Source organism: Somniosus microcephalus, chromosome 2 (assembly GCF_052327205.1).
Source record: "Somniosus microcephalus isolate GS21.2 chromosome 2, FLI_Smic_1.0, whole genome shotgun sequence".
Classification (NCBI taxonomy): domain Eukaryota; kingdom Metazoa; phylum Chordata; class Chondrichthyes; order Squaliformes; family Somniosidae; genus Somniosus; species Somniosus microcephalus.
The window spans coordinates 237,875,701-237,898,056 of record NC_140988.1 but is presented as its reverse complement, the minus strand read 5'-3'; the positions used below and the strand labels follow the sequence as shown (position 1 = coordinate 237,898,056).

General features: G+C 44.2%; 1 protein-coding gene across 1 annotated transcript in view; it reads left to right on the top strand.

Moving 5' to 3' along the window:
* Window positions 1–2,455: 2,455 nt before the first annotated feature.
* Window positions 2,456–22,356, top strand: part of lonrf1 (LON peptidase N-terminal domain and ring finger 1) — a 31,371-nt gene continuing 11,470 nt past the window's right edge. The window contains exons 1-6 of the mRNA XM_085970480.1: window positions 2,456–3,133; window positions 5,737–5,855; window positions 8,359–8,481; window positions 10,943–11,089; window positions 18,815–19,022; window positions 21,506–21,596. Coding sequence (XP_085826606.1) covers window positions 2,500–3,133; window positions 5,737–5,855; window positions 8,359–8,481; window positions 10,943–11,089; window positions 18,815–19,022; window positions 21,506–21,596 — 1,322 coding nt within the window. The 5' untranslated portion in view covers window positions 2,456–2,499. The remainder of the gene's footprint in view (window positions 3,134–5,736; window positions 5,856–8,358; window positions 8,482–10,942; window positions 11,090–18,814; window positions 19,023–21,505; window positions 21,597–22,356) is intronic.

The window sequence follows — 22,356 nt, the reverse complement described above, 5'->3', positions numbered from 1 at the left end:
CGCTCCATTGCTCCACATTTTCATCAAAATCACCAATGTTTCCTAATATAGTAGCCATCTGACGTTTCAAATTAAAATTTCTGTTTACTCACTGCACCCGTAACGTACACAGATTCATCCGCTCCTCGTTGCCACTTGTTGTGTCGGTACCTTTCTACCTAGACACAATTTAGGACTCAGAACTCAGAGATTCAAACATGAAGTGCTTTATTGGAAGGAAAGGAAGTTCTGGCAAGTTCCGAACAAAGAGAGCTAAACTTAACAGAGAACACCCAACCATTTATCTCCTGTACAGCACCACCACAGGTGGGAGGAGAACACAAAATACATAACACCAACCCCCTGCCATTTTAGTTTAAACCCTCCCCCACAGCACTGGCATACACTCCCCCTAGGACATCGGTTCCAGCCCTGCCCAGGTGCAAACCATCCGGTTTGAACTGGTCCCACCTCCCCCAGAACCGGTTCCAATGTCCCAGGAACTTGAATCCCTCCGCCTGGCACCATTCCTCTAGCCACGTATTCATCTGAAGTATCCTTCTATTTCTACTCTGACTAGCACGTGGCACTGGTAGCAATCCTGAGGTTACTACCTTTGAGGTCCTGTTTATTAATTTATCTCCTAACTCCCTATATTCCGCTTTTAGGACCTCATCCCGCTTTTTACCTATATCGTTGGTGCCTATATGCACCACGACAACTGGCTGTTCACCCTCCCCTTCCAAGATGTTCTGCAGCCGCTCGGAGACATCCTTGACCCTTGCACCAGGGAGGCAACATACCATCCTGGAGTCTCGTTTGTGGCCGCAGAAACGTCTATCTATTCCTCTTACAATTGAATCCCCTATTACTATAGCTCTACCCCTCTTTTTCCTCCCATTCTGTGCAGCAGAGCCACCCCTGGTGGCAGGAAGTTGGCTGCTGCTGCCTTCCTCTGATAAGCCATCCCTCCCAACAGTACTCAAAGTGGTGTATCTGTTGGAGAGGGGGATGGCCACAGGGGACCCCTGCACTACCTGCCTGCGCCTAGTACTATGCCTGTTGGTCACCTGTTCCCTTTCTTCCTGTCCAACCTCTACCTGCGGTGTGTCCAACTCCGTAAACGTGCTATTCACGATGTCCTGAGCATCGTGAACGCTCCAGTATGCATCCAATCACAGCTCCAGTGCCGCAATGCAGTTGTCAGTAGCTGCAGCTGGATGCACTTCCTGCACATGTAGTTGTCAGGGACACAGGAAGTGTCCTGGAGTTCCCACATATCGCAGGAGGAGCATATCACGTGGCCGGGCTGTCCTGCCATGACTTACCCTTTAATTAATCGAATTTAAATTAAATCAATCAATCCCACTAATTACACTACAGTTAACTGGTTTACCAACCGTCCCCTCTACACCAGAGAGACCTTAGAAACTATAAACCACAGAGTTAACGTTTAAAAAAGAGAAATACTCACCAACCAATCACTTACCTGCTTCCTGGTGACGTCACACTTTGATTACTTTTTACCTCTCTCCCCCGCTGTTGAATTGGCGGGCCTCACTGCCAGTTTTAAGCCTCGCTGCTCGCCTCACTGCTCACTCCCAGGTCCGTCGCTCTGGGCGGGCCTCGCTGCCGGTTTTAAGCCTTGCTGCTCGACTCACTGCTCACTCCCAGGTCCGTCGCTCTGGGCGGGCTTCGCTACATTCAAGTCTAAATCATTGATATATACCACAAAAAGCAAGGGACCCAGTACTGAGCCCTGCGGAACCCCACTGGAAACAGCCTTCCAGTCACAAAGACACCCTTTGCTTCCTGCCTCGGAGCCAATTTTGGATCCAACTTGCCACTTTGCCTTGGCTTTCACTTTTGTGACCAGTCTGCCATATGGGACCTTATCAAAAGCCTTGCTAAAATCCATATACACTACATCAAACTCAATACCCTCATTGACCCTCCTTGTTGCCTCTTCAAAAAATTCAATCAAGTTAGTCAGACAGGACCTTCCCTTAACAAATCTATGCTTGATTAATCCTGTCCCTCAGAACTTTTTCCAACAGTTTGCCCACCACCTGGGAAAGACTGACTGGCCTGTAATTATTCGGTCTATCCTTTCCTCCCTTTTTAAACACTGTTAGCAGTCCTCCAGCACCACACCTGTAGCCAGAGAGGATTGGAAAATGATGATCAAAGCCTCTATTTCCTCCTCTGAACAGCCTGGGATACATTTCTTAAGTTGTATAAGTTTCCTTTATTAGTTGTGCCCTTTAAAAGGGGAACATTTAGGTTTGGTTTTCGGTTAGTGACACTGGGGCAATCTAGGATTATAAAAAAAAACACTCCATAACGTGCATTCCCTTATTCCAGTCTGGGATGTTATGAAACTTGCCGCAGCTGTTTTGTAACAGTTACGCTCGGCCCGCCCCCTTTCCCGCTCTCGCCCAATGGTAGCGGCGCTGCGCGGTCACGTGCGGAGCGGCAGCGGTTGGTCTCGAGCCGTGCGGCGAGGTAGCGCGAGCACGCATGCGCGAGTCCAGTCACAGTCAGTGGAAGATGTCGACCTTTCCGAGCCAAGAGAAGCGCGGCTGCAATGGGGCCGTCGACTCGGCGGCGATGAGGAAGCCGCGGGATAGTCTGGGGCTCGCGGCCGCAGGCCAGGAGTGCCTGTTTCCACAAAGAGCGGCGGGCCTGGTCTCGGCCGACCGGCTGCGGGAGGCGGTGGAGCGGTGCTGGCGGGCCATGAGCCGCGGACCTCTGCAGCCCGGGCAGCTGGGCAGCCTGGTGGACTGCCTGCTGCACAACTTCAAACGGCGAGCAGGGGGTCCCGGCACCCGAGAAGCCAAGACGGATGGCCCACCGAGCGGAGGGGGCCTCCTGGACTGCGGCGGCTGCCGAGAGCCACTGGCCGACCCGGTGACCCTGCGGTGCGGGCACACTTGGTGTCGGCGCTGCCTCCGGCGGGGCCCCCGGTGCCCGCTGTGCGGGGAGGCGGCGGCCGAGGCGTGCTCCCTGCGCTCCAACGTGATCCTCTGCCACCTGATGGCCAAGTGGTTGCCGGCCGAGGCGCGCCGGACTCGGGACAAAGTCAAACTGGAGGAGCTGCTGGCCGAGTGCCGCTTTCCCGAGGCGTTAACGATGCTGCAGCGGCTGGAATTGAGTGAGTATCTGTGGGGAGGGGTACTTTTATGTGGCTCTCTGAGATTTGCTGGGATTTTTCATTCACTTCCTTCCCCGGGACCTCTGTAACGAAGCGGACTTGTTGTGTAACGGAGCGCTGCGTGCGCAGGGTTGTGTAATGCAGGTGAAGTCATAGGAGTTGTGCGTGTTTTATAACAAGGTTGGTAGGGACACGCCTCTTCGCAAGAATTAGTCCCCTTTGGGAGATTGAGTGCTAAATTTTTTAAGTAATAGTGTTTGCATTTTTTTTGTTTTATTCAGTTAGATCCTTTATACTATAAATTAAACAACAATAGCTTTGAGCTTGCAGTCTTCCCAGACGGCGACGGTCTTATGTAAACATTTTCTCCAGTTACTTGTACAAAGTTTCATACTTTGTTTTCAAAAAGCGCCGCTACAGTTCTGTCCGCACCAAACCCGCGTTTATTTGCCACGGCATTTTCTTGCATTTCACGGAAAAGACGTGAAATCAGATACGCTTGAGTGGCGCTTGTAGGGGATACTGTCTCAAATACGCTTCTGTGGTAATGAAAGTATTAAATATGATGTGTAAGTAGTAAGTCTAGTAAACATGGAACTCATGTTAAATGTCAAAATTACTGCCCAGCATGTTTTATGCGCGTCAGGGTGTGTCCGAAAGATGCAAAATGTACAAACCTACAAATAATATAAAATTGATTTTGGAAAATAACATTCCTCGTTTATTTAATAAGGACATCTTAGAATTGCGTATGTCTTTGTGACGAGATGTATTTGTGACTAGATATATCCATATACCTTTTTAGGATCTAGTGACTGATCAATCTGATTCATCATTGAGTCAGAAGCCGACATTTTTGTTGTCTCCAGTACCAAGGGAAGGGGCGGGGCGGTCACAGAGATAGGGAGGGATAGGAGCAGGGGTGATTGGTGAATGTGATTGCCAGACCAAATCACTTGCCCATATAATGAGCAGTCAACAATAATAATTACAACAGCTAATTTCTCAACATTTGGAAAACTCTTGTATTGCCCAGTACTTGTGGGAGCATGGGATCAAGTTTAGTAATATTGGCATAAACAATTCAAATTGTGCAGTCTATTGAATATTTTTTAAATCTGTGCTACATGAGTTTGTATATTTATGTAGTCTGGTTATCTTAAACCTGCCATTTAAATGTAGTTACCAGCAGTTTCCTCTTGGTTGATAGGGGGGTAGAATTTCCATGGGGGTTATGGTAAGAGAATGGAGAGCCCTGTGGAAATGACTGAAATTTGATTCAGCTGGTAAGTTATATTCCTTTCTGTGGGGTTTTGGGTGGTTGATAATCAAGCAGAACAAGAAGTCCCAGTTTTGCTCCCTTGGGTGTACTGAATTATGTTTTTATCCACTACTTCTAACTGAGGCAAGTAGTTGATCTAGGCTCCACTCTCTCATTGAAGCGATTGCAACAATGCTCAGTGGCGGTGAATAAAGCAAATAAGCTATTGGAATGTATTTTAAAAAGTCAATATTGAGCCAGGATAGTGAGGTAATTGATTCTGCTCCTTTATAAATCATTGCTGCGACCATGCTTGGCATACGGTGTACAATTCTGGTCGCTGCAGTACAAGAAGGATATTGTAGCTATTGAAAGGATACAGAAGATGGTAACACAAAATATGGAGGGGTTAGATTGTGATGTGATATGTAAATTGGGCATGCTCTTGCTGGAAAAGCGAAGGCTGAGAGGTAATACAATTTTGTTGCTTTTAAGATTCCAAAGGGACTAGTTAATGTGCACCATGATGTGCTGTTTCACCTTGTTCAGAACACTTGAACTAGTGGATGCTGTCTGTGCTTGAGGGGGGGGTAAATTCAAACTCTGCAGGAACATTAATTCAGTAAGCAAGTAAATCTATGGAACAGGCTCTGTAGGGAGATGGTAGAAACAGATAGTGTTGATTCATTCAAATGCAAATAAACCGATTTTCAGAAATTAGTATTTTGGGATACATGGAGTAATTTGAGATGATATATATGGCAAGCGTAGCAGGCTTGGGAAGTATAGGTGACTTTGCACCTATGGTTACCAAAGCTTTCGACCACGGGGTTTTTCTCGCCTCATGTCTGGGTCTCGTGTAGAGTAATTTATAGAGCTTGATTGCTGTGATTAGTCAACGACTCCATTTATTGTAACGTGCGACTACCAGGATGGTAGAAGCCGAACTAGATGGACCGTGGTTTTTTTCTCGTCTATGTTGGTAGCTTATCATCTGAAGTGTTTTAACCTGTCCTGAATATGCATACATTTTCTCACACTTCAAATATACTGCATAGCTAACAGTGACAACCAGGTGCAACTGTCGATTATATATGTCCTGGAAAAGTTGTACTGGGACATCAATGGCCAAGTAAGATTTCCCATAGCGTAATGCATATTCCCAATAGCTCTGAATCAAAAGTCTGATAATTGAACTTCTGCACAGAAGGGAGAGAGTTCCACAGACACAAGTAGTGAGATAAGCTTTGGCACTGGTGTTCTGTGCTGAAACTTTTAGTTTTATACAGAATATTGAATGTCAGTTTTTTGGGTGCCTAACATTTCTTTTACATTTCTCTAGAACCCAGTGATGTTGCCCTACAGAGCTACAGGGCTGAATCATATGCTGGTCTTCAACTGTTCAAAGAAGCAATTGAAGATATGGAAGCAGTGTGTTCAAGAATGCCTGCTTGGCCAGAGGTAGCCCTATATTATGTATTTCATAGCTAAACAGAAACTGCAGTCTTGCTCAATCCTAATTAAGTTAGTGATCAACCTAATTTATCTCATCATCTCTCCTACAATCTTACCATAGTGGTGTTCTGTACATTGACCCTTAATCTAGGTTTCTTAAAATTCAAATTCTAAAAGGACATTTTAGTTCAGTACTGAAGGAGTGCTGCATTCAGAGTTCCCATCTTTTGTATGAGCTGTCGGACAAAGTCTCGGCTGCTTGTTCTGTTAGTTTAAGTGGACATTTAAAATTCCATGGTACTGTTCAAAGAACAAGAAATTCTGTGTCCTGTGCACATATTTGTTTGCTTTTACCCACATAACAGTGGTAACTTCAATTCAAAGTTTATTTTGATGCTCTTTGGAACATTTTTGAGAAATGTGATACCAAGTATAACGGAAGTCCATTGTTTCTCCATCTCCCTCGTGCTCCCACTGTGGCCAAATTGGAAAGGATTCCACTTTTCAGCACTAACATCCCTGTCCTCGTTGAGTACCAAAACCCTTAATCTTTAGGCATTAGTAAAGCCCAATTTTAAGCTCCATTGAGTCTGCATTAGCCTGAGCCCTAAAGTACAAAAAATTAAAGCATCACATCAATCAATGTTAATATGCTTGCTGATGCAAAACAAAACCAAAGGATTTTATGACAAGTAATTTAAAAATTAAATGTTTTCACTATACACAGCAGAAGGTTAAGAGCAGTACTATGTTAACCCTGAACCAACTGTTCATTTATATAATTTAAAAAAGGTAGCGTCAGGATTACAAGGTTAGGTTGAAATTGTAATCTGGAAAAAGTTAAAATAAAGCTGCTTGTTTGTTCAAGTCCACATGTAAATATGTATTGTAACTGCTCTTGACAGTAGTGTCCCTGTTAATTATTCTCCATGGATTATGGGGATTTTTTTTTTTTTCATCCATCATAGATGGAACAATTGTAACTAATACATTTGGTCTTTTTATTTTTTAGTCTTTTTGGGTAATGGACAGTTAAATGCAAGACTGCCTGGGATTTTACCATGCCAAGGATTGCTGCTACCAGTCTAACCATAGTTTAAAAAAAAAAAAAAAAAATTAAAAAAAATCTTGTAACCTTTTATGATGAGGGAGATGGAGAAACAATGGACTTCCGTTATACTTTTATGTTTGTCTGTTGATCGCATTTCCTGTATGTAAAGAAGTTATCCTATAACTGGATCACACATGATTTAAATAGCCTGCAAATGCTCAAACAAGGCAAGTGATGGGAATTGAGCTGTGATTCAAACTCAAGTTAGCGGATCCAGTGTTTCAATACTTGGGTACAATAATGTAAATGTATCTGTTCTTGAAATTTAACAAAGCTGGAAGGAAAGGTGCGTGGAAAGGTCCTGGCTCACATCAAAGCCAGTGTTCCCGCCTCTTGACCAACACCAGTTTGCCTACCGTGCAAACAGATCAACGGAGGATGCAATCACAACTGCTCTACACTCGGCACTGAATCACTTAGATGGTAAGGAGTCAGCCTACAGGGAGGAGGTCCAGCATCTCGTGAAGTGGTGCGCCGATAACAACCTGGCCCTTAACCTCAAGAAAACCAAAGAAATCATTGTGGACTTCAGGAAGTCTAAAGGCGGAAGTCACACCCCCATCCACATCAATGGGGCTGTGGTGGAAAGGGTGGACAACTTTAAGTTCCTCGGAGTCCACATCACAGAAGACCTCTCCTGGTCCCTCAATATCTCCTCTCTGGTGAAGAAGGCCCAGCAGCGCCTATATTTCCTAAGGAAGCTGAAGGGATGTAACCTGTCATCCCTGATCCTCTCTAACTTTTACCGCTGCACAATAGAGAGCATCCTGACAAATTGTATCACAGTATGGTATGGCAGCTGTAGCTACTATGACCGGAAAGCCCTGCAGCGGGTAGTCAAAACTGCCCAACACATTACCGGCTACCAACCATAGAGCACATATACCAGAAACGCTGTTTACGGAGGTCACGGTGCATCATCAAAGACCCTACCCACCCCAGCCACAGTCTGTTCGCCCTCCTGCCACCTGGGAGATGCTACAGATGCATTCGCACCCGTACGACCAGATTTAGGAACAGCTTCTTTCCCAGGGCTGCCATCCTACTGAACTCCACAAATAAACTCTAAAGCCTGCACATCTGCCAATGCACTTTATTATGGTTATGTTTATGTTAATGTATTACAAGCCAAATGTATGTTGAATGTTTAAATGTCTTAATCTAAATGTACACTCTCGGGAGCCGCAAGCCTACATTTCGTTGTACTGCACTTGTGCACTAACAATGACAATAAAAGTTGATTTGATTTTGATTTGATTTGGAGGATAGATTTGGAATTCAAAACAAAAGATTGTTACTGAATATGTCAAAGGAGTTTACAATAAGTGAATCACCAGTGGTCTACCCACGTTAACCTCTGTGCATAGGTTTATTTAAAAGATGTTTAACTTTTTTCAGGGATACTTTAGAAAAGCTAGAGTGCTATATACCATGGGTCTGGTCGATGAAGCCGTACAATCATTTCTTCAGTGTTTGGCCCTGGATGAAGATTTTACTCCAGCAAAAGTAGAAGTGGAAAAGGTAATGTTTTTCTATAGCTATAAGGGTTTCTACAGTTGACTGGACTTTAGTTATATTGTAGAGGGATGATATTCTGCACAGTAAAGCCTAGAGCTATGGCAACATAGTGGTTGTGTTACTGGACTAGTGATCCAGAGGTCTTGACTAATGATCCAGAGACACAAATTCAAATCCCACCACGGCAGCTGGGGAATTTAAATTCAATTAAATAAATCTGGAATAAAAAGCTAGTATTTGTAAGTGACCATGAAACTAGCGGCTTGTTGTAAAAACCCATCTGGTTCACTCCTGCCCTTACCCAGCCTGACCTACATGTGATTGACTCTGAAATGTGGTTGAGTATGAAATGGCCTAGCAAGCCACTCCGTTGTATGGGGTGGCTCACCACCGCCTTCTCAAGGGCAATTAGGGATGGGCAATAAATGCTGGCCTTGCTAGTGACACCTATGTCCTGTGAATGAATAAAGATTTTAAAAAATTTAAATGATCTGAATATACAGTTGGTTTCATTTCAGCCCACACGGGTGATTTTATTTCACTGCTATATGGACCACCTTGCACCTATTCTTAACTTCATTGTTCAAGAGTGATTGATCTGTCTAGGGGCATTGAGCATACACACTTATTTCTCATTTCAGTGGAATTTTTTTTTAAGCAGTGATTTGGGTCTGATTGCTGAATTTAAACTTTGCAGAGTGGTCAAATAATTCTTCTCAACATCACTTTTTCCTCTCGTTCTCCCCATCCCTCCCTCTGGGCAAGGACTTTATAGTTGGATAATATGCTATTTAAGTAGCCTGCAAATGCTAAAAAATACTTTTCAACTGTTTGAATCTAATTTGTCTGAATCTAATTTGTCTTTTGTAAAGTTACACTTCAGTTTTCAGTTAAAGCCTGTTTTTTGTTAAAAATCTGTCAAATATTGGAAGTTAATTTTAATATCTAAATATAGTTTAAGATGAGGTGATACATGCCTTAAGCTTTCAAAGAAGTAGCTTGAGATTTATATACAAGATGGCACCTCTTATCCTACAAGTATCTAATTTCTGTACTAGTAATTCCACTAGTTGAAATAAGGATCTATACATATATTTTGCAATGTTGTGGCAAAACTCTACATGATACTTGGAATACATTGGCACATTTGAGTTGTACTGTTGAGCACACTGGGAGCATAATATTTTGGAAGGTGGCGGTTACTTTTTTTTTACTTCAGAGCTCTACTCTGATGTATAGAGACATAAGGGGAATAAAAGTGTAACTGCTCATTGCAGTAGAGAAAGGCTCTACAACAAATCTATTAAGAATTGTGGAGAATTGCAACAAATTAAATTGGAAATGGTCTAAACTACTTCCAGTATTGTTCTAGTAGTCTTGAGTCTCGTCTGAGGCTTTCACTAAGATGAGCCGGCTTTAAGTAAGAGATTCCATTGCTTATCGGGTAGCTTATTTAGTGAGGCCATTCTCCCTGGACAAATGCTGATGGCAATTTGTACATAACTACAGATAATTTCTGGCATTTAAATTATACTGCTTTTGTACTGATGGTATTGTACAGATAGTTATGGAATGATGAAAGTGGGGAGCTAGAGTTATCTGCATCACTGAGTGGGGGCTGACAGTGCTCTGTACTTGGCTGCATAAATGCATGTATAGAACACTTTTTTTATCAATAAAAAGTAGAATTTTGGCATGTCAAGCTGTTTATTTAGAATTTCCCCCCTTCTATTCCCAAAAGTAACGACTCATTGTGACTTTTTTCAGACACTGGCAACTCTTTAATGCTCCAACCCTCCAATGGCTTGCATTCTTTGTGTGAAGATATCGGTTAGCAGGCTAATTGACCAGAGGGTGTTGGGCATCACAGCTGAGCCACATTGTATTCCTTGCCTGGCCTCCACGTTCTGCCAGGGGTGGCTGAATGGTACGCAGGAGCAGGAACCCTAGTTCTCAAAAGTACCATTTTTCCCCTCTCCTTAGAGTGTGGTTTGCACTAAGGGTACTTGTAGTTACCATTTTTTTTAAAAAAATGCAGGCATTCAAAAATGCAACAATGTCATTTGCCCTCATCCAAAATTACAGGTTTGCAATAGCTTACAAGGTCGCACTAGTAACTAGGATTGGTTTGAATCAGCTGTACTTCATGCTAGTAAATGATAAATGCCAATAAAATGGAAGGCATCTATTTAAGTGGCATGTTTGTGACACTGGGAGGAGCTATTAAAGAAGACGATGTAAAGCAGTTGAATTAATTATTTTACCCAGCTATTTGCTTTCAAGTTTGTTCGTTCAGGTTTCGAGCCACTAAATTCCTTCCAGCCACTTTCCTAATATTCATACTAAACTTAAACAAATACTGTATATAGATTAAAATAATTTTAGTATCCATGTAACTACTGATTATCTATAATAGTACAAATTTCCCACATGCATTAATCATCACGTTTATGTCCATATATAGATTTTATGTGACTTGCTGTCATCTGTTCCTGAGAATCTCAAAGGAGGATTGCTGCACATTAGAAATAAAGATTTGCCCGTTCACTTGTCTACTAGTGTAAACTGCTGTCGAATACTGTCTAATTCAACCGAGTTGAAAAATAATGAGGTAAGTGATGACAATATGTTCTCAATTTACATTTTTCACATTTTAGATTGTTGTGATGCTGTAATTTAGTGTCAACTGCAGCAATTCTGCAAATTGCATTCAGTAAATATGAGCCAGTAGGTCTCGACAGTTCTTGTTTAATGGGGCTATAAGTAAACTATTACAAAAATAACGGTTATGTCTTTGGTTACATACATACATTTCAATTCATAACTTTTAAGGTAACAATTTGGTTTCCATCAGCATGAAGGGGATTCAAATAGGGATAAATTAGTGATGCAGAAAAAATGTTAAAATATTGCTTGGTGTACTGTGGCAGATAGGTTGTGGGTTCAGAGATGAGTCATCAGGTTGGTAGTTCCTGATCTCTGCTATAGTGTCTGGAAAGGGACCATACAAAGGCCAGGTATCTGCAGGAAGGAAGTAAAGATGTGATTCCTCATGGCCTGTCGTGTACCTCCTAAGGCATTTAGGAAGGCCTGGGAATAGGTTACCTCTGTTGCATCAGGCAGACCAGAGACCAAAAATAAGTGAAGAAAAAATGTGTTTAAATAAAGGAAGAAAATTTTGTATGCGAGTAATATGAGACTTATTTTTAAATGCACTCCCTAGAAATAGTAGATGCATTGCTGGTCACCTTCCAAAATTCGATAGACTCTGGAACCGTACCCATGGATTGGCAGGTAGCTAATGTTACCCCACTGTTCAAAAAAGGTAGAGAGAAAACGGGGAATTACAGACCGGTAAGCCTGACATCGGTAGTGGGGAAAATGCTAGAGTCCATTATAAAAGATGTAATAGCAGAGCACTTGGAAAACAGTGACCGGATCGGACAAAGTCAACATGGATTTACAAAAGGTAAATCGTGCTTGACTAATCTACTGGAATTTTGAGGATGTAACTGGTAAAATAGATACAGGAGAACAAGTGGATGTGGTGTATTTGGACTTTCAAAAGGCTTTCGATAAGGTCCCGCATAAGAGATTAGCGTGTAAAGTTAAGGCACATGGGATTGGGGGCAAGGTATTGACTTGGATAGAGAACTGGTTGGCAGACAGAAAGCAAAGAGTTGGAATAAATGGCTCTTTTTCCGAGTGGCAGGCAGTGGTTAGTGGGGTACAGCAGGGATCGGTCCTTGGACCCCAGCTATTCACAATATATATTAATGATCTGGACGAGGGAACTAGATGTAATATCTCCAAGTTTGCAGACAACACAAAGCTGGGTGGGCATGTGTGCTGTGAGGAGGATGTCGAGAAACTCCAGTATGATTTGGACAGGTTGGGTGATTGGGCAGAAGCATGGCACATGCAATATATGGATAAATGCGAGGTTATCCACTTTGGTCTCAAAAACAAGAAGGCAGATTATTATCTGGCAATAGATTGGGAGAAGGGGAAGTGCAACGAGACCTGGGCGTCCTTGTGCACCAGTCGCTGAAGGTAAGCATGCAGGTGCAGCAGGTGGTTAAGGCGGCAAATGGTATGTTGGCTTTCATAGCGAGAGGGTTTGAGTACAGGAACAAGGATATCTTGCTGCAGTTGTACAGGGCCTTGGTGAGACCACACCTTGAGTATTGTGTGCAGTTTTGGTCACCTTATCTGAGGAAGGATGTTCTTGCCATGGAAGGAGTGCAGCGAAGATTCACCAGGCTGATACCTGGGATGGCCGGAATTACATATGAGGAGAGATTGGGTCGATTGAGCTTGTACTTGCTGGAGTTTAGAAGAATGAGAGGGGATCTCAATTGAAACTTATAAAATTCTAACAGGACTAGACAGACTAGATGCAGGAAGGATGTTCCTGATGGTCGGGGAGTCCAGAACCAGGGGTCACAATCTAAGGATAAGGGGTAAGCCATTTAGGACAGATGAGCAGGAATTTCTTCACCCAGAAAGTGGTGAACCTGTGGAATTCTCTACCAAAGAAGGCAGCAGAGGCCAATTCATTAAATATATTAGAGAAGGAGTTGGATATATTTCTTAAGGCTAAAGGGATCTGGAGAGAAGGCAGGAACAGGGTACTGAATTTGAATGATTGAATGGCGGAGCAGGCTTGAGGAGCCGAATGGCCTACTCCTGCTCCTATTTTCTATGTTTTATTAATGGGATATGGTAGCCTAGTGATTATGGCACTGGACTAACAATCCAGAAGTTGAGTTCAAATTCCACCATGCCATGTCGTGAAATTGAATTTGTAATTTTTGGGCTTGCACCAGAAAATGACCATGAAAGCTATTTAATTAATTGTGATTTAAAAAAAAAAAAAACTAATGTCCTTCAAGGAAGGGAACCTGCCATTCCTACCTAGTCTGGGCGACAGTTGAATCTTGTCTCACTGGTTGGCTTTTAATGCCCTGACTGCTGTAATGTATGTACCTTTTAAGGGGGGAACTACTTTCTACAGCTCATGTTAAGTACCGGCACTGACCACACCTGTATATAACGCTGAGTAGTAATCTGTTTCAGTTGCAGTTTGAACCACGTTGAGTAAACACCTGTTGTACCGTTCTCTGCAGTCCTTTTTCTTATTATTACACGGACGTAACAGTGGCGACGAGCAAGTTTGAACCTACCTGCAACTCTGCATCACCTCCCAGGGATTCGCTCCTGGAGAACAGTGGAAGAAGGTCGAGTCCAGAAGCACGGGCGTCGACCACAGGCAACCACCCAGTCATCCAGCGGAGATTTGAGCATCGCAGGGGAGGCTGTCGAGAGCCAGGCTTGGCTTTCCAGTCACGGTGGTCCAGCGAAACGGGCTGGCAACAGGTACTGCGCAGACCCTTCCCGGACTGACGGGCTAGAGCCCGACTGAGCGGCACAGAAAAAGGCCGAGCAGCGTCGACGGGAGAGAGAGGGCAGAGCGCACAGGGCGCAGCCGGTGTTCAGGACCGAGCGGCGTCAACGGGGGAGAGGCGAGAGAGAGCAGAGCGCAGCTGGTGGTCAAGGGCCGAGCAGCGTCAACGGGGGAGAGGCGTGCAGGAAAACGCGAGGCGCTGCCATTGCCACGCGGACCGCAGAGAGCGGCGTTGGCAGCAGCGCACGAAACCAACAGGGCGTCGCCATTTGCCACGAGGACCGCCGAGAGCGGCGTTGGCAGCAGCGCGGGAGACGCCATTTTAAGCCAGTCTAACCACCCAAAAATGCCGAAGAGTGGCAGTATCACAGCGTTCGACAATGAAGTCGAAGATTGGACGACATATGTCGAACGCATAGAAGTATACTGCAAGGCGAATGAAGTGCCAGATGACAAGAGAGCGCTAGTATTGTTGAATTCAATGGGTGCAAAAACATATGGCTTACTACGAAACCTAGTAACCCCAGAGAAGCCAGTAGAAAAGGATTTTGAAAACGGTGTCAATCCTACAGGACCACTTAAACCCCACACCGCTGCTGATAGCAGAAAGATTTAAGTTTCACAAAAGGAACCAGCATAAAGATGAAAGCAATGCTGAGTATTTAACGGAACTGCGCAAGCTATCGAAACACTGCCAGTTTGGAACGGGACTAGCAGATACTTTAAGGGATAAGTTTGTGTGTGGGCTTCAAAGTGAAGGAACCCAGAAACGGCTTCTTTCAGAAAAGGATCTTATGCTGGACAAGGCTTTCAGCATTGCAGTATCGCACGGGGCGCTGCAGAGATGCAACGGAGACTGCAAGAATATGGCACCAATGAAATGTCATACGGAACAGTGAAGTGCTATTGCTGCGGCAGAACAACACACGACCATAATGATTGCTGGTTCAAGGACAAAGTGTGCAGACTGTGGAAAAGTAGGACACATAGCAAGAGTCTGCAGGTTGGGAAAAGAAAACCAGCAGCAAGAAATCTCCACAGGAGCAGTACAAGAAGGTACATAAGGTGACGGAGAGTAGTTCAGACGAACAGAAGAGTGATACAGACTCCGGAAGCAAGGAGCTGGGTTGTCTGAAACTACATAATATGATCAAAACTGAGGATCACCAAACTATCTGGGTCACGCTCAAGATAGCAGGAGTCCAAGTGAAAATGGAATTGGACACAGGATCAGCCCTAACAGTCATAAACTGAAGGGACTACAAGCGGCTATTCTCACATACCCTTGAGGGATACAAAGATTGTCTTGAAGACGTACACTGGGCAAAAAGTCTACCCCAAAGGAAAAATAAGGGTGAACGTTATATATAACGGCAAGGAAACACCAAAAATGGACCTATGTATTACCAGATGGAGGACCACCACTACTAGGACGTGAATGGATCCGGAAGATACAGCTAGATTGGCATTCCATACAAGCACTGACTGTAGATGCCAAAAAGGATGACGACGTCACACCTGGACAACTGTCAAAAATGCTAACTGACGCACAAGAAGTGTTCCAGGAGGGACTCGGAACACTAAAAGGCATAACAGCGATGATCAGCATAGAGGAAAATGCAAGCCCAAAGTTTTTTAAGGCTAGACCGGTACCTTACGCGATCTGCCCAGCCAGGAGTACTGTCCAAAGTGGACTGGAGCGAGTGGGCTACACCCATCGTTCCTGTAATGAAGAGGTCGTTGAGTAATACGCCTGGGGAACCAAAGAAGGTTCGCATCTGTGGGGACTTTAAGGTGACAGTGAACCCAGTCCTTCACACTGTACAATATCCGCTTCCACGGATTGAAGATATTTTCGCCTCGCTATCTGGAGGGAAACGCTTCACTAAGATTGATCTGGCCCAGGCGTACCTGCAAATGGAGGTAGAAGAAGCCTCGAAACAATACCTCACGATTAACACTCATAAAGGTCTCTACCAATACAACCGGCTGGTGTTCGGGGTAGCATCAGCTCCGACTATTTGGCAAAGGGCAATGGAACAAGTCCTGCAAGGGATTCCAGGGACCCAGTGTTATTTGGACAACATCCTGGTCATGGGCGAAAATGATAGTGATCACCTCGCCAACCTGGAGCAGGTGCTCACTAGATTGAAGGAATATGGGCTCCGAGCTAATCGCCACAAATGCGAGTTTTTCCAGAAGCAGATCTCGTATTGTGGCCACGTTATTGATAGAGGGGTTACATAAGTCCCTTGAAAAGATTGAGGCAGTAGTCAAGGCTCCAGCACCGGAAAATGTGTCACAACTGAGGTCGTTCCTCGGGCTGGTGAACTACTACCATAAGTTCTTGCCGAATTTGTCTACCGTACTACACCCACTGAACACCCTACTGCAAACGGGGGTACCATGGAAGTGGAGTGACGAATGTAAACAAGCTTTCCAGAAGAGCAAAGCCTTGATCACATCAAAAGAGGTGTTGGCTCATTTCAACCCAGCACTACTAATTCGGTTGGCGTGTGATGCATCACCCTATGGCATTGGAGCGGTGCTGTCGCACAAATTCCTGGACGGCTCGGAGAGGCCAGTAGCCTTTGCGTCTCGGTCACTAACCTCAGCCGAGCGTAACTACGCCCAGATTGACAGGGAGGCCCTCAGCCTAGTGTGGGGAGTGAAAAAGTTCAATCACGATCTGCACGGGAAGAAGTTCACCTTGCTGACTGACCACCAACCACTTGTCTCCATCTTTAATCCAAAGAAGGGCGTTCCGGTGATTGCGCAACAGCTACAAAGGTGGTCCCTTTTTCTAGGGGCGCACCAATGTGAAATCTAGTATAAGGGCATGATTCAGCATGGAAACGCTGATGGGCTATCACGCCTGCCACTGCCTACTGCGGAGGAAGCACCAGCAGTGGATCCTGTCGAAATATTTCATTCGACTATAGTTGAATGCTTGCCAGTAACTAACGCTGGTATAGAGAAGGAGACCCGAAAAGACCCGACGCGCGCTCTGGTATATGATTTGACGGTGAAGGGATGGCCAGCACATGGCGACTCACTGTTGCCAGCATTCTCACCCAGAAGAGAACAGCTGTCGGTATGCCAGGGGACCTTGATGTGTGGATCCCGAGTGGTAATTCCACCCAAGTTAAGGGAGAGAGTGCTCAATGAGCTTCGAAGGTCATCTGGGAGGGGTGAAAATGAAAAGCCTTGCTAGGGCTTGTGTGGTGGCCGGGGATCGATCAGCAAATCGAGGACCTGACCCAGAGCTGCTCAGGATGCCAGAAGGTCCAAAATACACCACCACATGCCCCTCTACACCTATGGGAGTGGCCCTCATCTCCATGGCAACAGGTGCATATTGATTTTGCTGGTCCATTCATGGACTCAATGTTTTTAATAGCCGTGGATGCGCACTTGAAATGGCCTGAGGTGATCAAAATGTCCTCCACCACCACGGAGAAAACTATTGCAGTCCTACAGACCATTTTTGCCAGGAACGGCTTGCCAGAGCAGATTTGCTCTGATAACGGACCACAGTTTGTGTCCGAAGAGTTTCGAAGATTTATGAAAAGGAATGGGGTAAGGCATTACACATCTGCCCCGTATCATCCAGCCACAAATGGATTGGCTGAGAGGTTTGTACAAATCTTTAAAAAAGCAGTAAAGGCCATGTGCAATGACGACATTCCACTGCAGCATAAGGTGGACAATTTCCTGTTAGCCTACAGAAATGCGACACATGCAGTCACCAACCAGGCCCCGGCCATGATGTTCTTTAGCCGAAGGTTGAGATCTCGTCTGGATTTGCTCAGACCAAATGTACGAAGAGATGTTGAGTAAGCAATTCCAGCACATCAATGAGAAGCCGACAAGGAGCTTCAATGTCGGGCAACCAGTCTTGGCCCGCGACTACCGAACAGAGAAATGGCAACCAGGAACGATATGCACATGGCAGGGGCCACTAATGTACACAGTGGATGTTGGGGAGAACATTGTGAGACGCCATGCTGACCAGATCCTAGAGTCACAGGAACGAGTCAACCCCATGCCTCGCCCATACACACCTGGTGATGAACCCGACGTACAGGTAGCATCTACCCCAGAAACAGTAGTATCGGAAGCTGATGAACCAACCGACGACGGGGCCAGCATTGCCTCCGCACCAAGAGCAAGACACTCGGGAAAGGCGCTATCCAGAAAGGATCAGGAAGCCTCCCCAAAGACTGAATTTATTATAAATAGACTATTTTCAGCTAATGTTGCATGTTAAAAGTGTTAATTGTAATTAGTTTGATATTTAATTGTTAATTGAGTGTTATGGTACTGTTAATCTAAAAGGGGAGGAATTGTAATGTATGTACCTTTAAGGGGGGAACTACTTTCTACAGCTCATGTATACTGTAGTACCGGCAGTGACCACACCTGTATATAACGCTGAGTAGTAATCTGTTTCAGTTGCAGTTTGAACCACGTTGAGTAAACACCTGTTGTACCGTTCTCTGCAGTCCTTTTTCTTATTATTACACGGACGTAACAACTGCAACTAGTTATGGATAACAAATGCTGCCTATCCAATATCCTGGCAGTATCGTCCACATCCCAAGAACAAACTATTAAAAAAGTTAAAGTAAAATCTAAATGAATATACCTAAACATTTTATGCTGTAGGATGAATAATGAGAGAACTACTAAGCTAAGAAATTGAATCTTGAGTTTCCTATTCCATTGCCAGTTTGACATTTTTAGTGTATGTAAGTGATTGTGTGTATGCTGCAACATTCAGAGATTATTCAGTGATCAGTTTTCACAATTTGATGTGATCTTCAGGATTTCAGTCTCTTTCCAACATTTTCACCAATATTTTTTGTTAATAAATTCAACACTTTTTTTAGCTTTTTGTTCTAACAAAATTTTGTTGTGAATCAGCAGATGTCAAATGTGCCAAAAACTGCAGAGGGAGAGCTAGTATGCCGGAGTCGGACCCAGTCGGTTCAATTGTTACATAGGGTGGAGAAACTTGTTGGTTTGAAAAGGGTTTCACGCCAAGAGAAAGAAGTTCTAATGAAAAGAAAGCTGTCTTTCAGTGATCAAGAAATAAAGGAGACTGGTGACGGAAAGAGTAAACACCAAAAACAGGGTCAGTTATTAATTGAACTTTGTAATGTTAGTTTACAGAACTATGTTATGCTGTTTAGGTAGATTTAAACCTCTAAGTTCAACTATTTAAGAAAAATTAGTAAAAGTAATTTACACACACTATTTTGCCCCCATACCAGAATTATTTAATGGATCAATGACTTTGACATTTCTTATGCTTCATGTAACTATTGACCCACAACAATATTAAGATGGGGTCTTTTTTTTGTATTTTAAAGATATTTTTAACAATCTATTCTATTTGATTATAATGTGAGGAATTATTATGGAAAAGTATCTTGTGATTGCTCACACAATGTCATACCTAGCACTCATAATCTTAGAGTTGAATTGTACTATTATGAAGATGAGCTCTCGTGAAGACTTGAGTAAATGAATGTTTAGAAAAGTGAATGGTTTGCAGTGCTCTTGTTTAATAATAATCTGCTTGGAACCATTAGTTGCTCTTTGTATTGTCACAAAATAGTCCTTTTAAGTTGTAAAAGTGACCTATTCCTCTGATCAAATTTAGAAATGGCCCGTAATTTCCAATGGGAGGCTTCCTGCGTGTGGATGCCTCCTATCATAAGAACATAACATAAGAAATAGGAGCAGGAGTAGGCCAATCGGCCCCTCGAGCCTGCTCCGCCATTCAATAAGATCATGGCTGATCTGATCCGAACCGCCAATCTCTATCACAGAACTATCTCCTGAAACTAACAGAATTAGACACACAAAATAGGAGCAGGATCAGGCTACACGGCCCCTGGGCCCGCTCCACTACCCACCGGGCCATGACCGAGCCGAACCTAGACTCATGTCCAAATTCCTGCCCGCTCCCTGTAACCCTTAATTCCCTTTACTTCTAGGAAACTGTCTATTTCTGTTTTAAATTTATGTAATGATGTAGCTTCTACAGCTTTTTGGGGCAGCATATTCCATGGACCTACTACCCTCTGAGTGAAGTAGTTCCTCCTCATCTCAGTTTTGAAAGAGCAGCCCCTTATTCTAAGACTATGCCCCCTAGTTCTAGTTTCACCCATCATTGGGAACATCCTCCCCGCATCCACCCGATCCAACCCCTTCACAATCTTATATGTTTCAATAAGATCGCCTCTCATTCTTCTGAACTCCAATGAGTAGAGTCCCAATTTACTCAACCTCTCCTCATATGTCCATCCCCTATCGGGGGGGAAAAAAATCTACGCCCTTGCCTGAGGGCTCCCAAGGTGTGGCCATTTCTGATCCTGGGCGCCTCCATAGTCGAAATGCGCAGGGCCCACGTATCCCAGAGGCACGTGCAGTTCGCAAGTGTCCCAGGGATCACGCGGGCCAGGCGAGCCAATGGGAGAAGGGAATCCCCCTCATACCTTTGACGGGATCACTGGAAAAAAGACACTATAAAACATTAAATACTGTGGCAAGAAGAGCAGGTCAGAGGCTAGGTATTCTGCGGTGAGTGTCTCTCCTCCTGACTCCCCAAAGCCTTTTCCCCCATCTACAAGGCACAAGTAAGGAGTGTGATGGCATACTCTCCACTTGCCTGGATGAGTGCAGCTCCAACAACACAAGAAGCTTGACACCATACAGGACAAAGCAGTCCGCTTGATTGGCACCCTATCTACCACCTTAAACATTCACTCCCTCCACCACCGGCGTACCGTGGCTGCCGTGTGTACCATCTACAAGATGCACTGCAGCAACTCGCCAAGGCTTCTTCAGTAGCACCTCCCAAACCTGCGACCTCTTCCACCTAGAAGGATAAGGGCAGCAGGCGCATGGGAACACCACCACCTCCAAGTCGCACACCATCCTGACTTGGAAGTGTATCGCCGATGCTTCATCGCTGGGTCAAAATCCTGGTACTCCCTACCTAACAGCACTGAGAGTACCTTCACCACACGGACTGCAGCGGTTCAAGAAGGCGGCTCACCACCTTCTCGAGGGCAATTAGGGATGGGCAATAATTGCTGGCCTTGCCAGCGACTGCCACATCCCATAAATGAATTTTAATTTTTTTTTAAACCACGTTTTTAAAATGAGTTAAAATTTCATTAAATTAAATATTTTAAACAAGTTAAATTTTTTGAAAAAAATAAGTTTATTTTTAGCCCTGTAAAAATCTTTAACAGTATTTTTACATTATAAATGAGTGGGGATTTAAAAAAAAACTTTTATGCTGGTAAAAGCAGGCCTTACACCTGCTTTTACCAGGCGTAAGATTTTTAAGTGATTTCAGCAGGCGGCGGTTCTGCAGAAAGCGGCATTCTCCACCCACCGAGGCCCTTCTCCAGTGCAGACGTCCGATCTGTCAGAGGATTCTTGACAGATCAGAAATGCCGGTTTTCAGCGCATGCGCTTCGCATGCCTGAAACCGGCATTTCTGACCCATAGGGATCGGAAAATACGGGCCAATATTTCTCAATGATGAGCATTTTATTTATTTAAAATTTCTTAATTGAAATATACTTGGTTTTTACTCAGATACTGCACAATTGTTCCATTTATCAAGTTCTGAGAGAATAACGAAGGATCTAGTCGATGCATCAGATTTTGAGTGTTCTCTTTGTATGAGGTAAGAAAACATTCAGCTGGAATGGCAAATATGTACCAGAATTAACCCTTAGATTACAACACCTGGGAAATTTCAATCTCCCTGTGCTAGTTGTTGTAAGTTTTCAGCTCCTGCATCAAAACTGAAACATGAATACTAAATAATATAGCCACTTAAATAGGGAAATAGCATTAAGGACTAATTAGATAGTTCTTTCAAAGAGCCAGCACAGGCAAGATAGGCTGAATGGCCTCCTTCTGTGCTGTAGGATTCCAGGATTTGCAAACATGGATTGCATTGCGAATTCAACAATTTACAATGATTGAAGGGTCAAGGACCAGAGGGCACAGATTTAAGGTGATTGGCAAAAGAACCAGAGCTGACATGAGGAAAAACTTTTTTACGCAACGAGTGGTAGGATTTGGAATGCACTGCCTGATAGGATGGTGGAAACAGATTCAATAGCCTTCAAAAGGGAATTGGATAAATACTTGAAGGAGAAAACTTTGCAGGGATACAGGCAAAAAGCACAGTCTCGGGATAAGGGGTCAGCCATTTAGGACTGAGATGAGGAGGAATTTCTTCACTCAGAGGGTTGTGAATCTTTGGAATTCTCTACCCTAGAGGGCTGTGGATGCTGAGTCACTGAGTATATTCAAGACTGAGATCAACAGATTTTTGGACTCGTGGGGAATCGAGGGATATGAGGATAGGACGGGAAATTGGAGTTGAGGTCGAAGATCAGCCATGGATAGAGGATTGGCTAACTAACAGTCGGGAT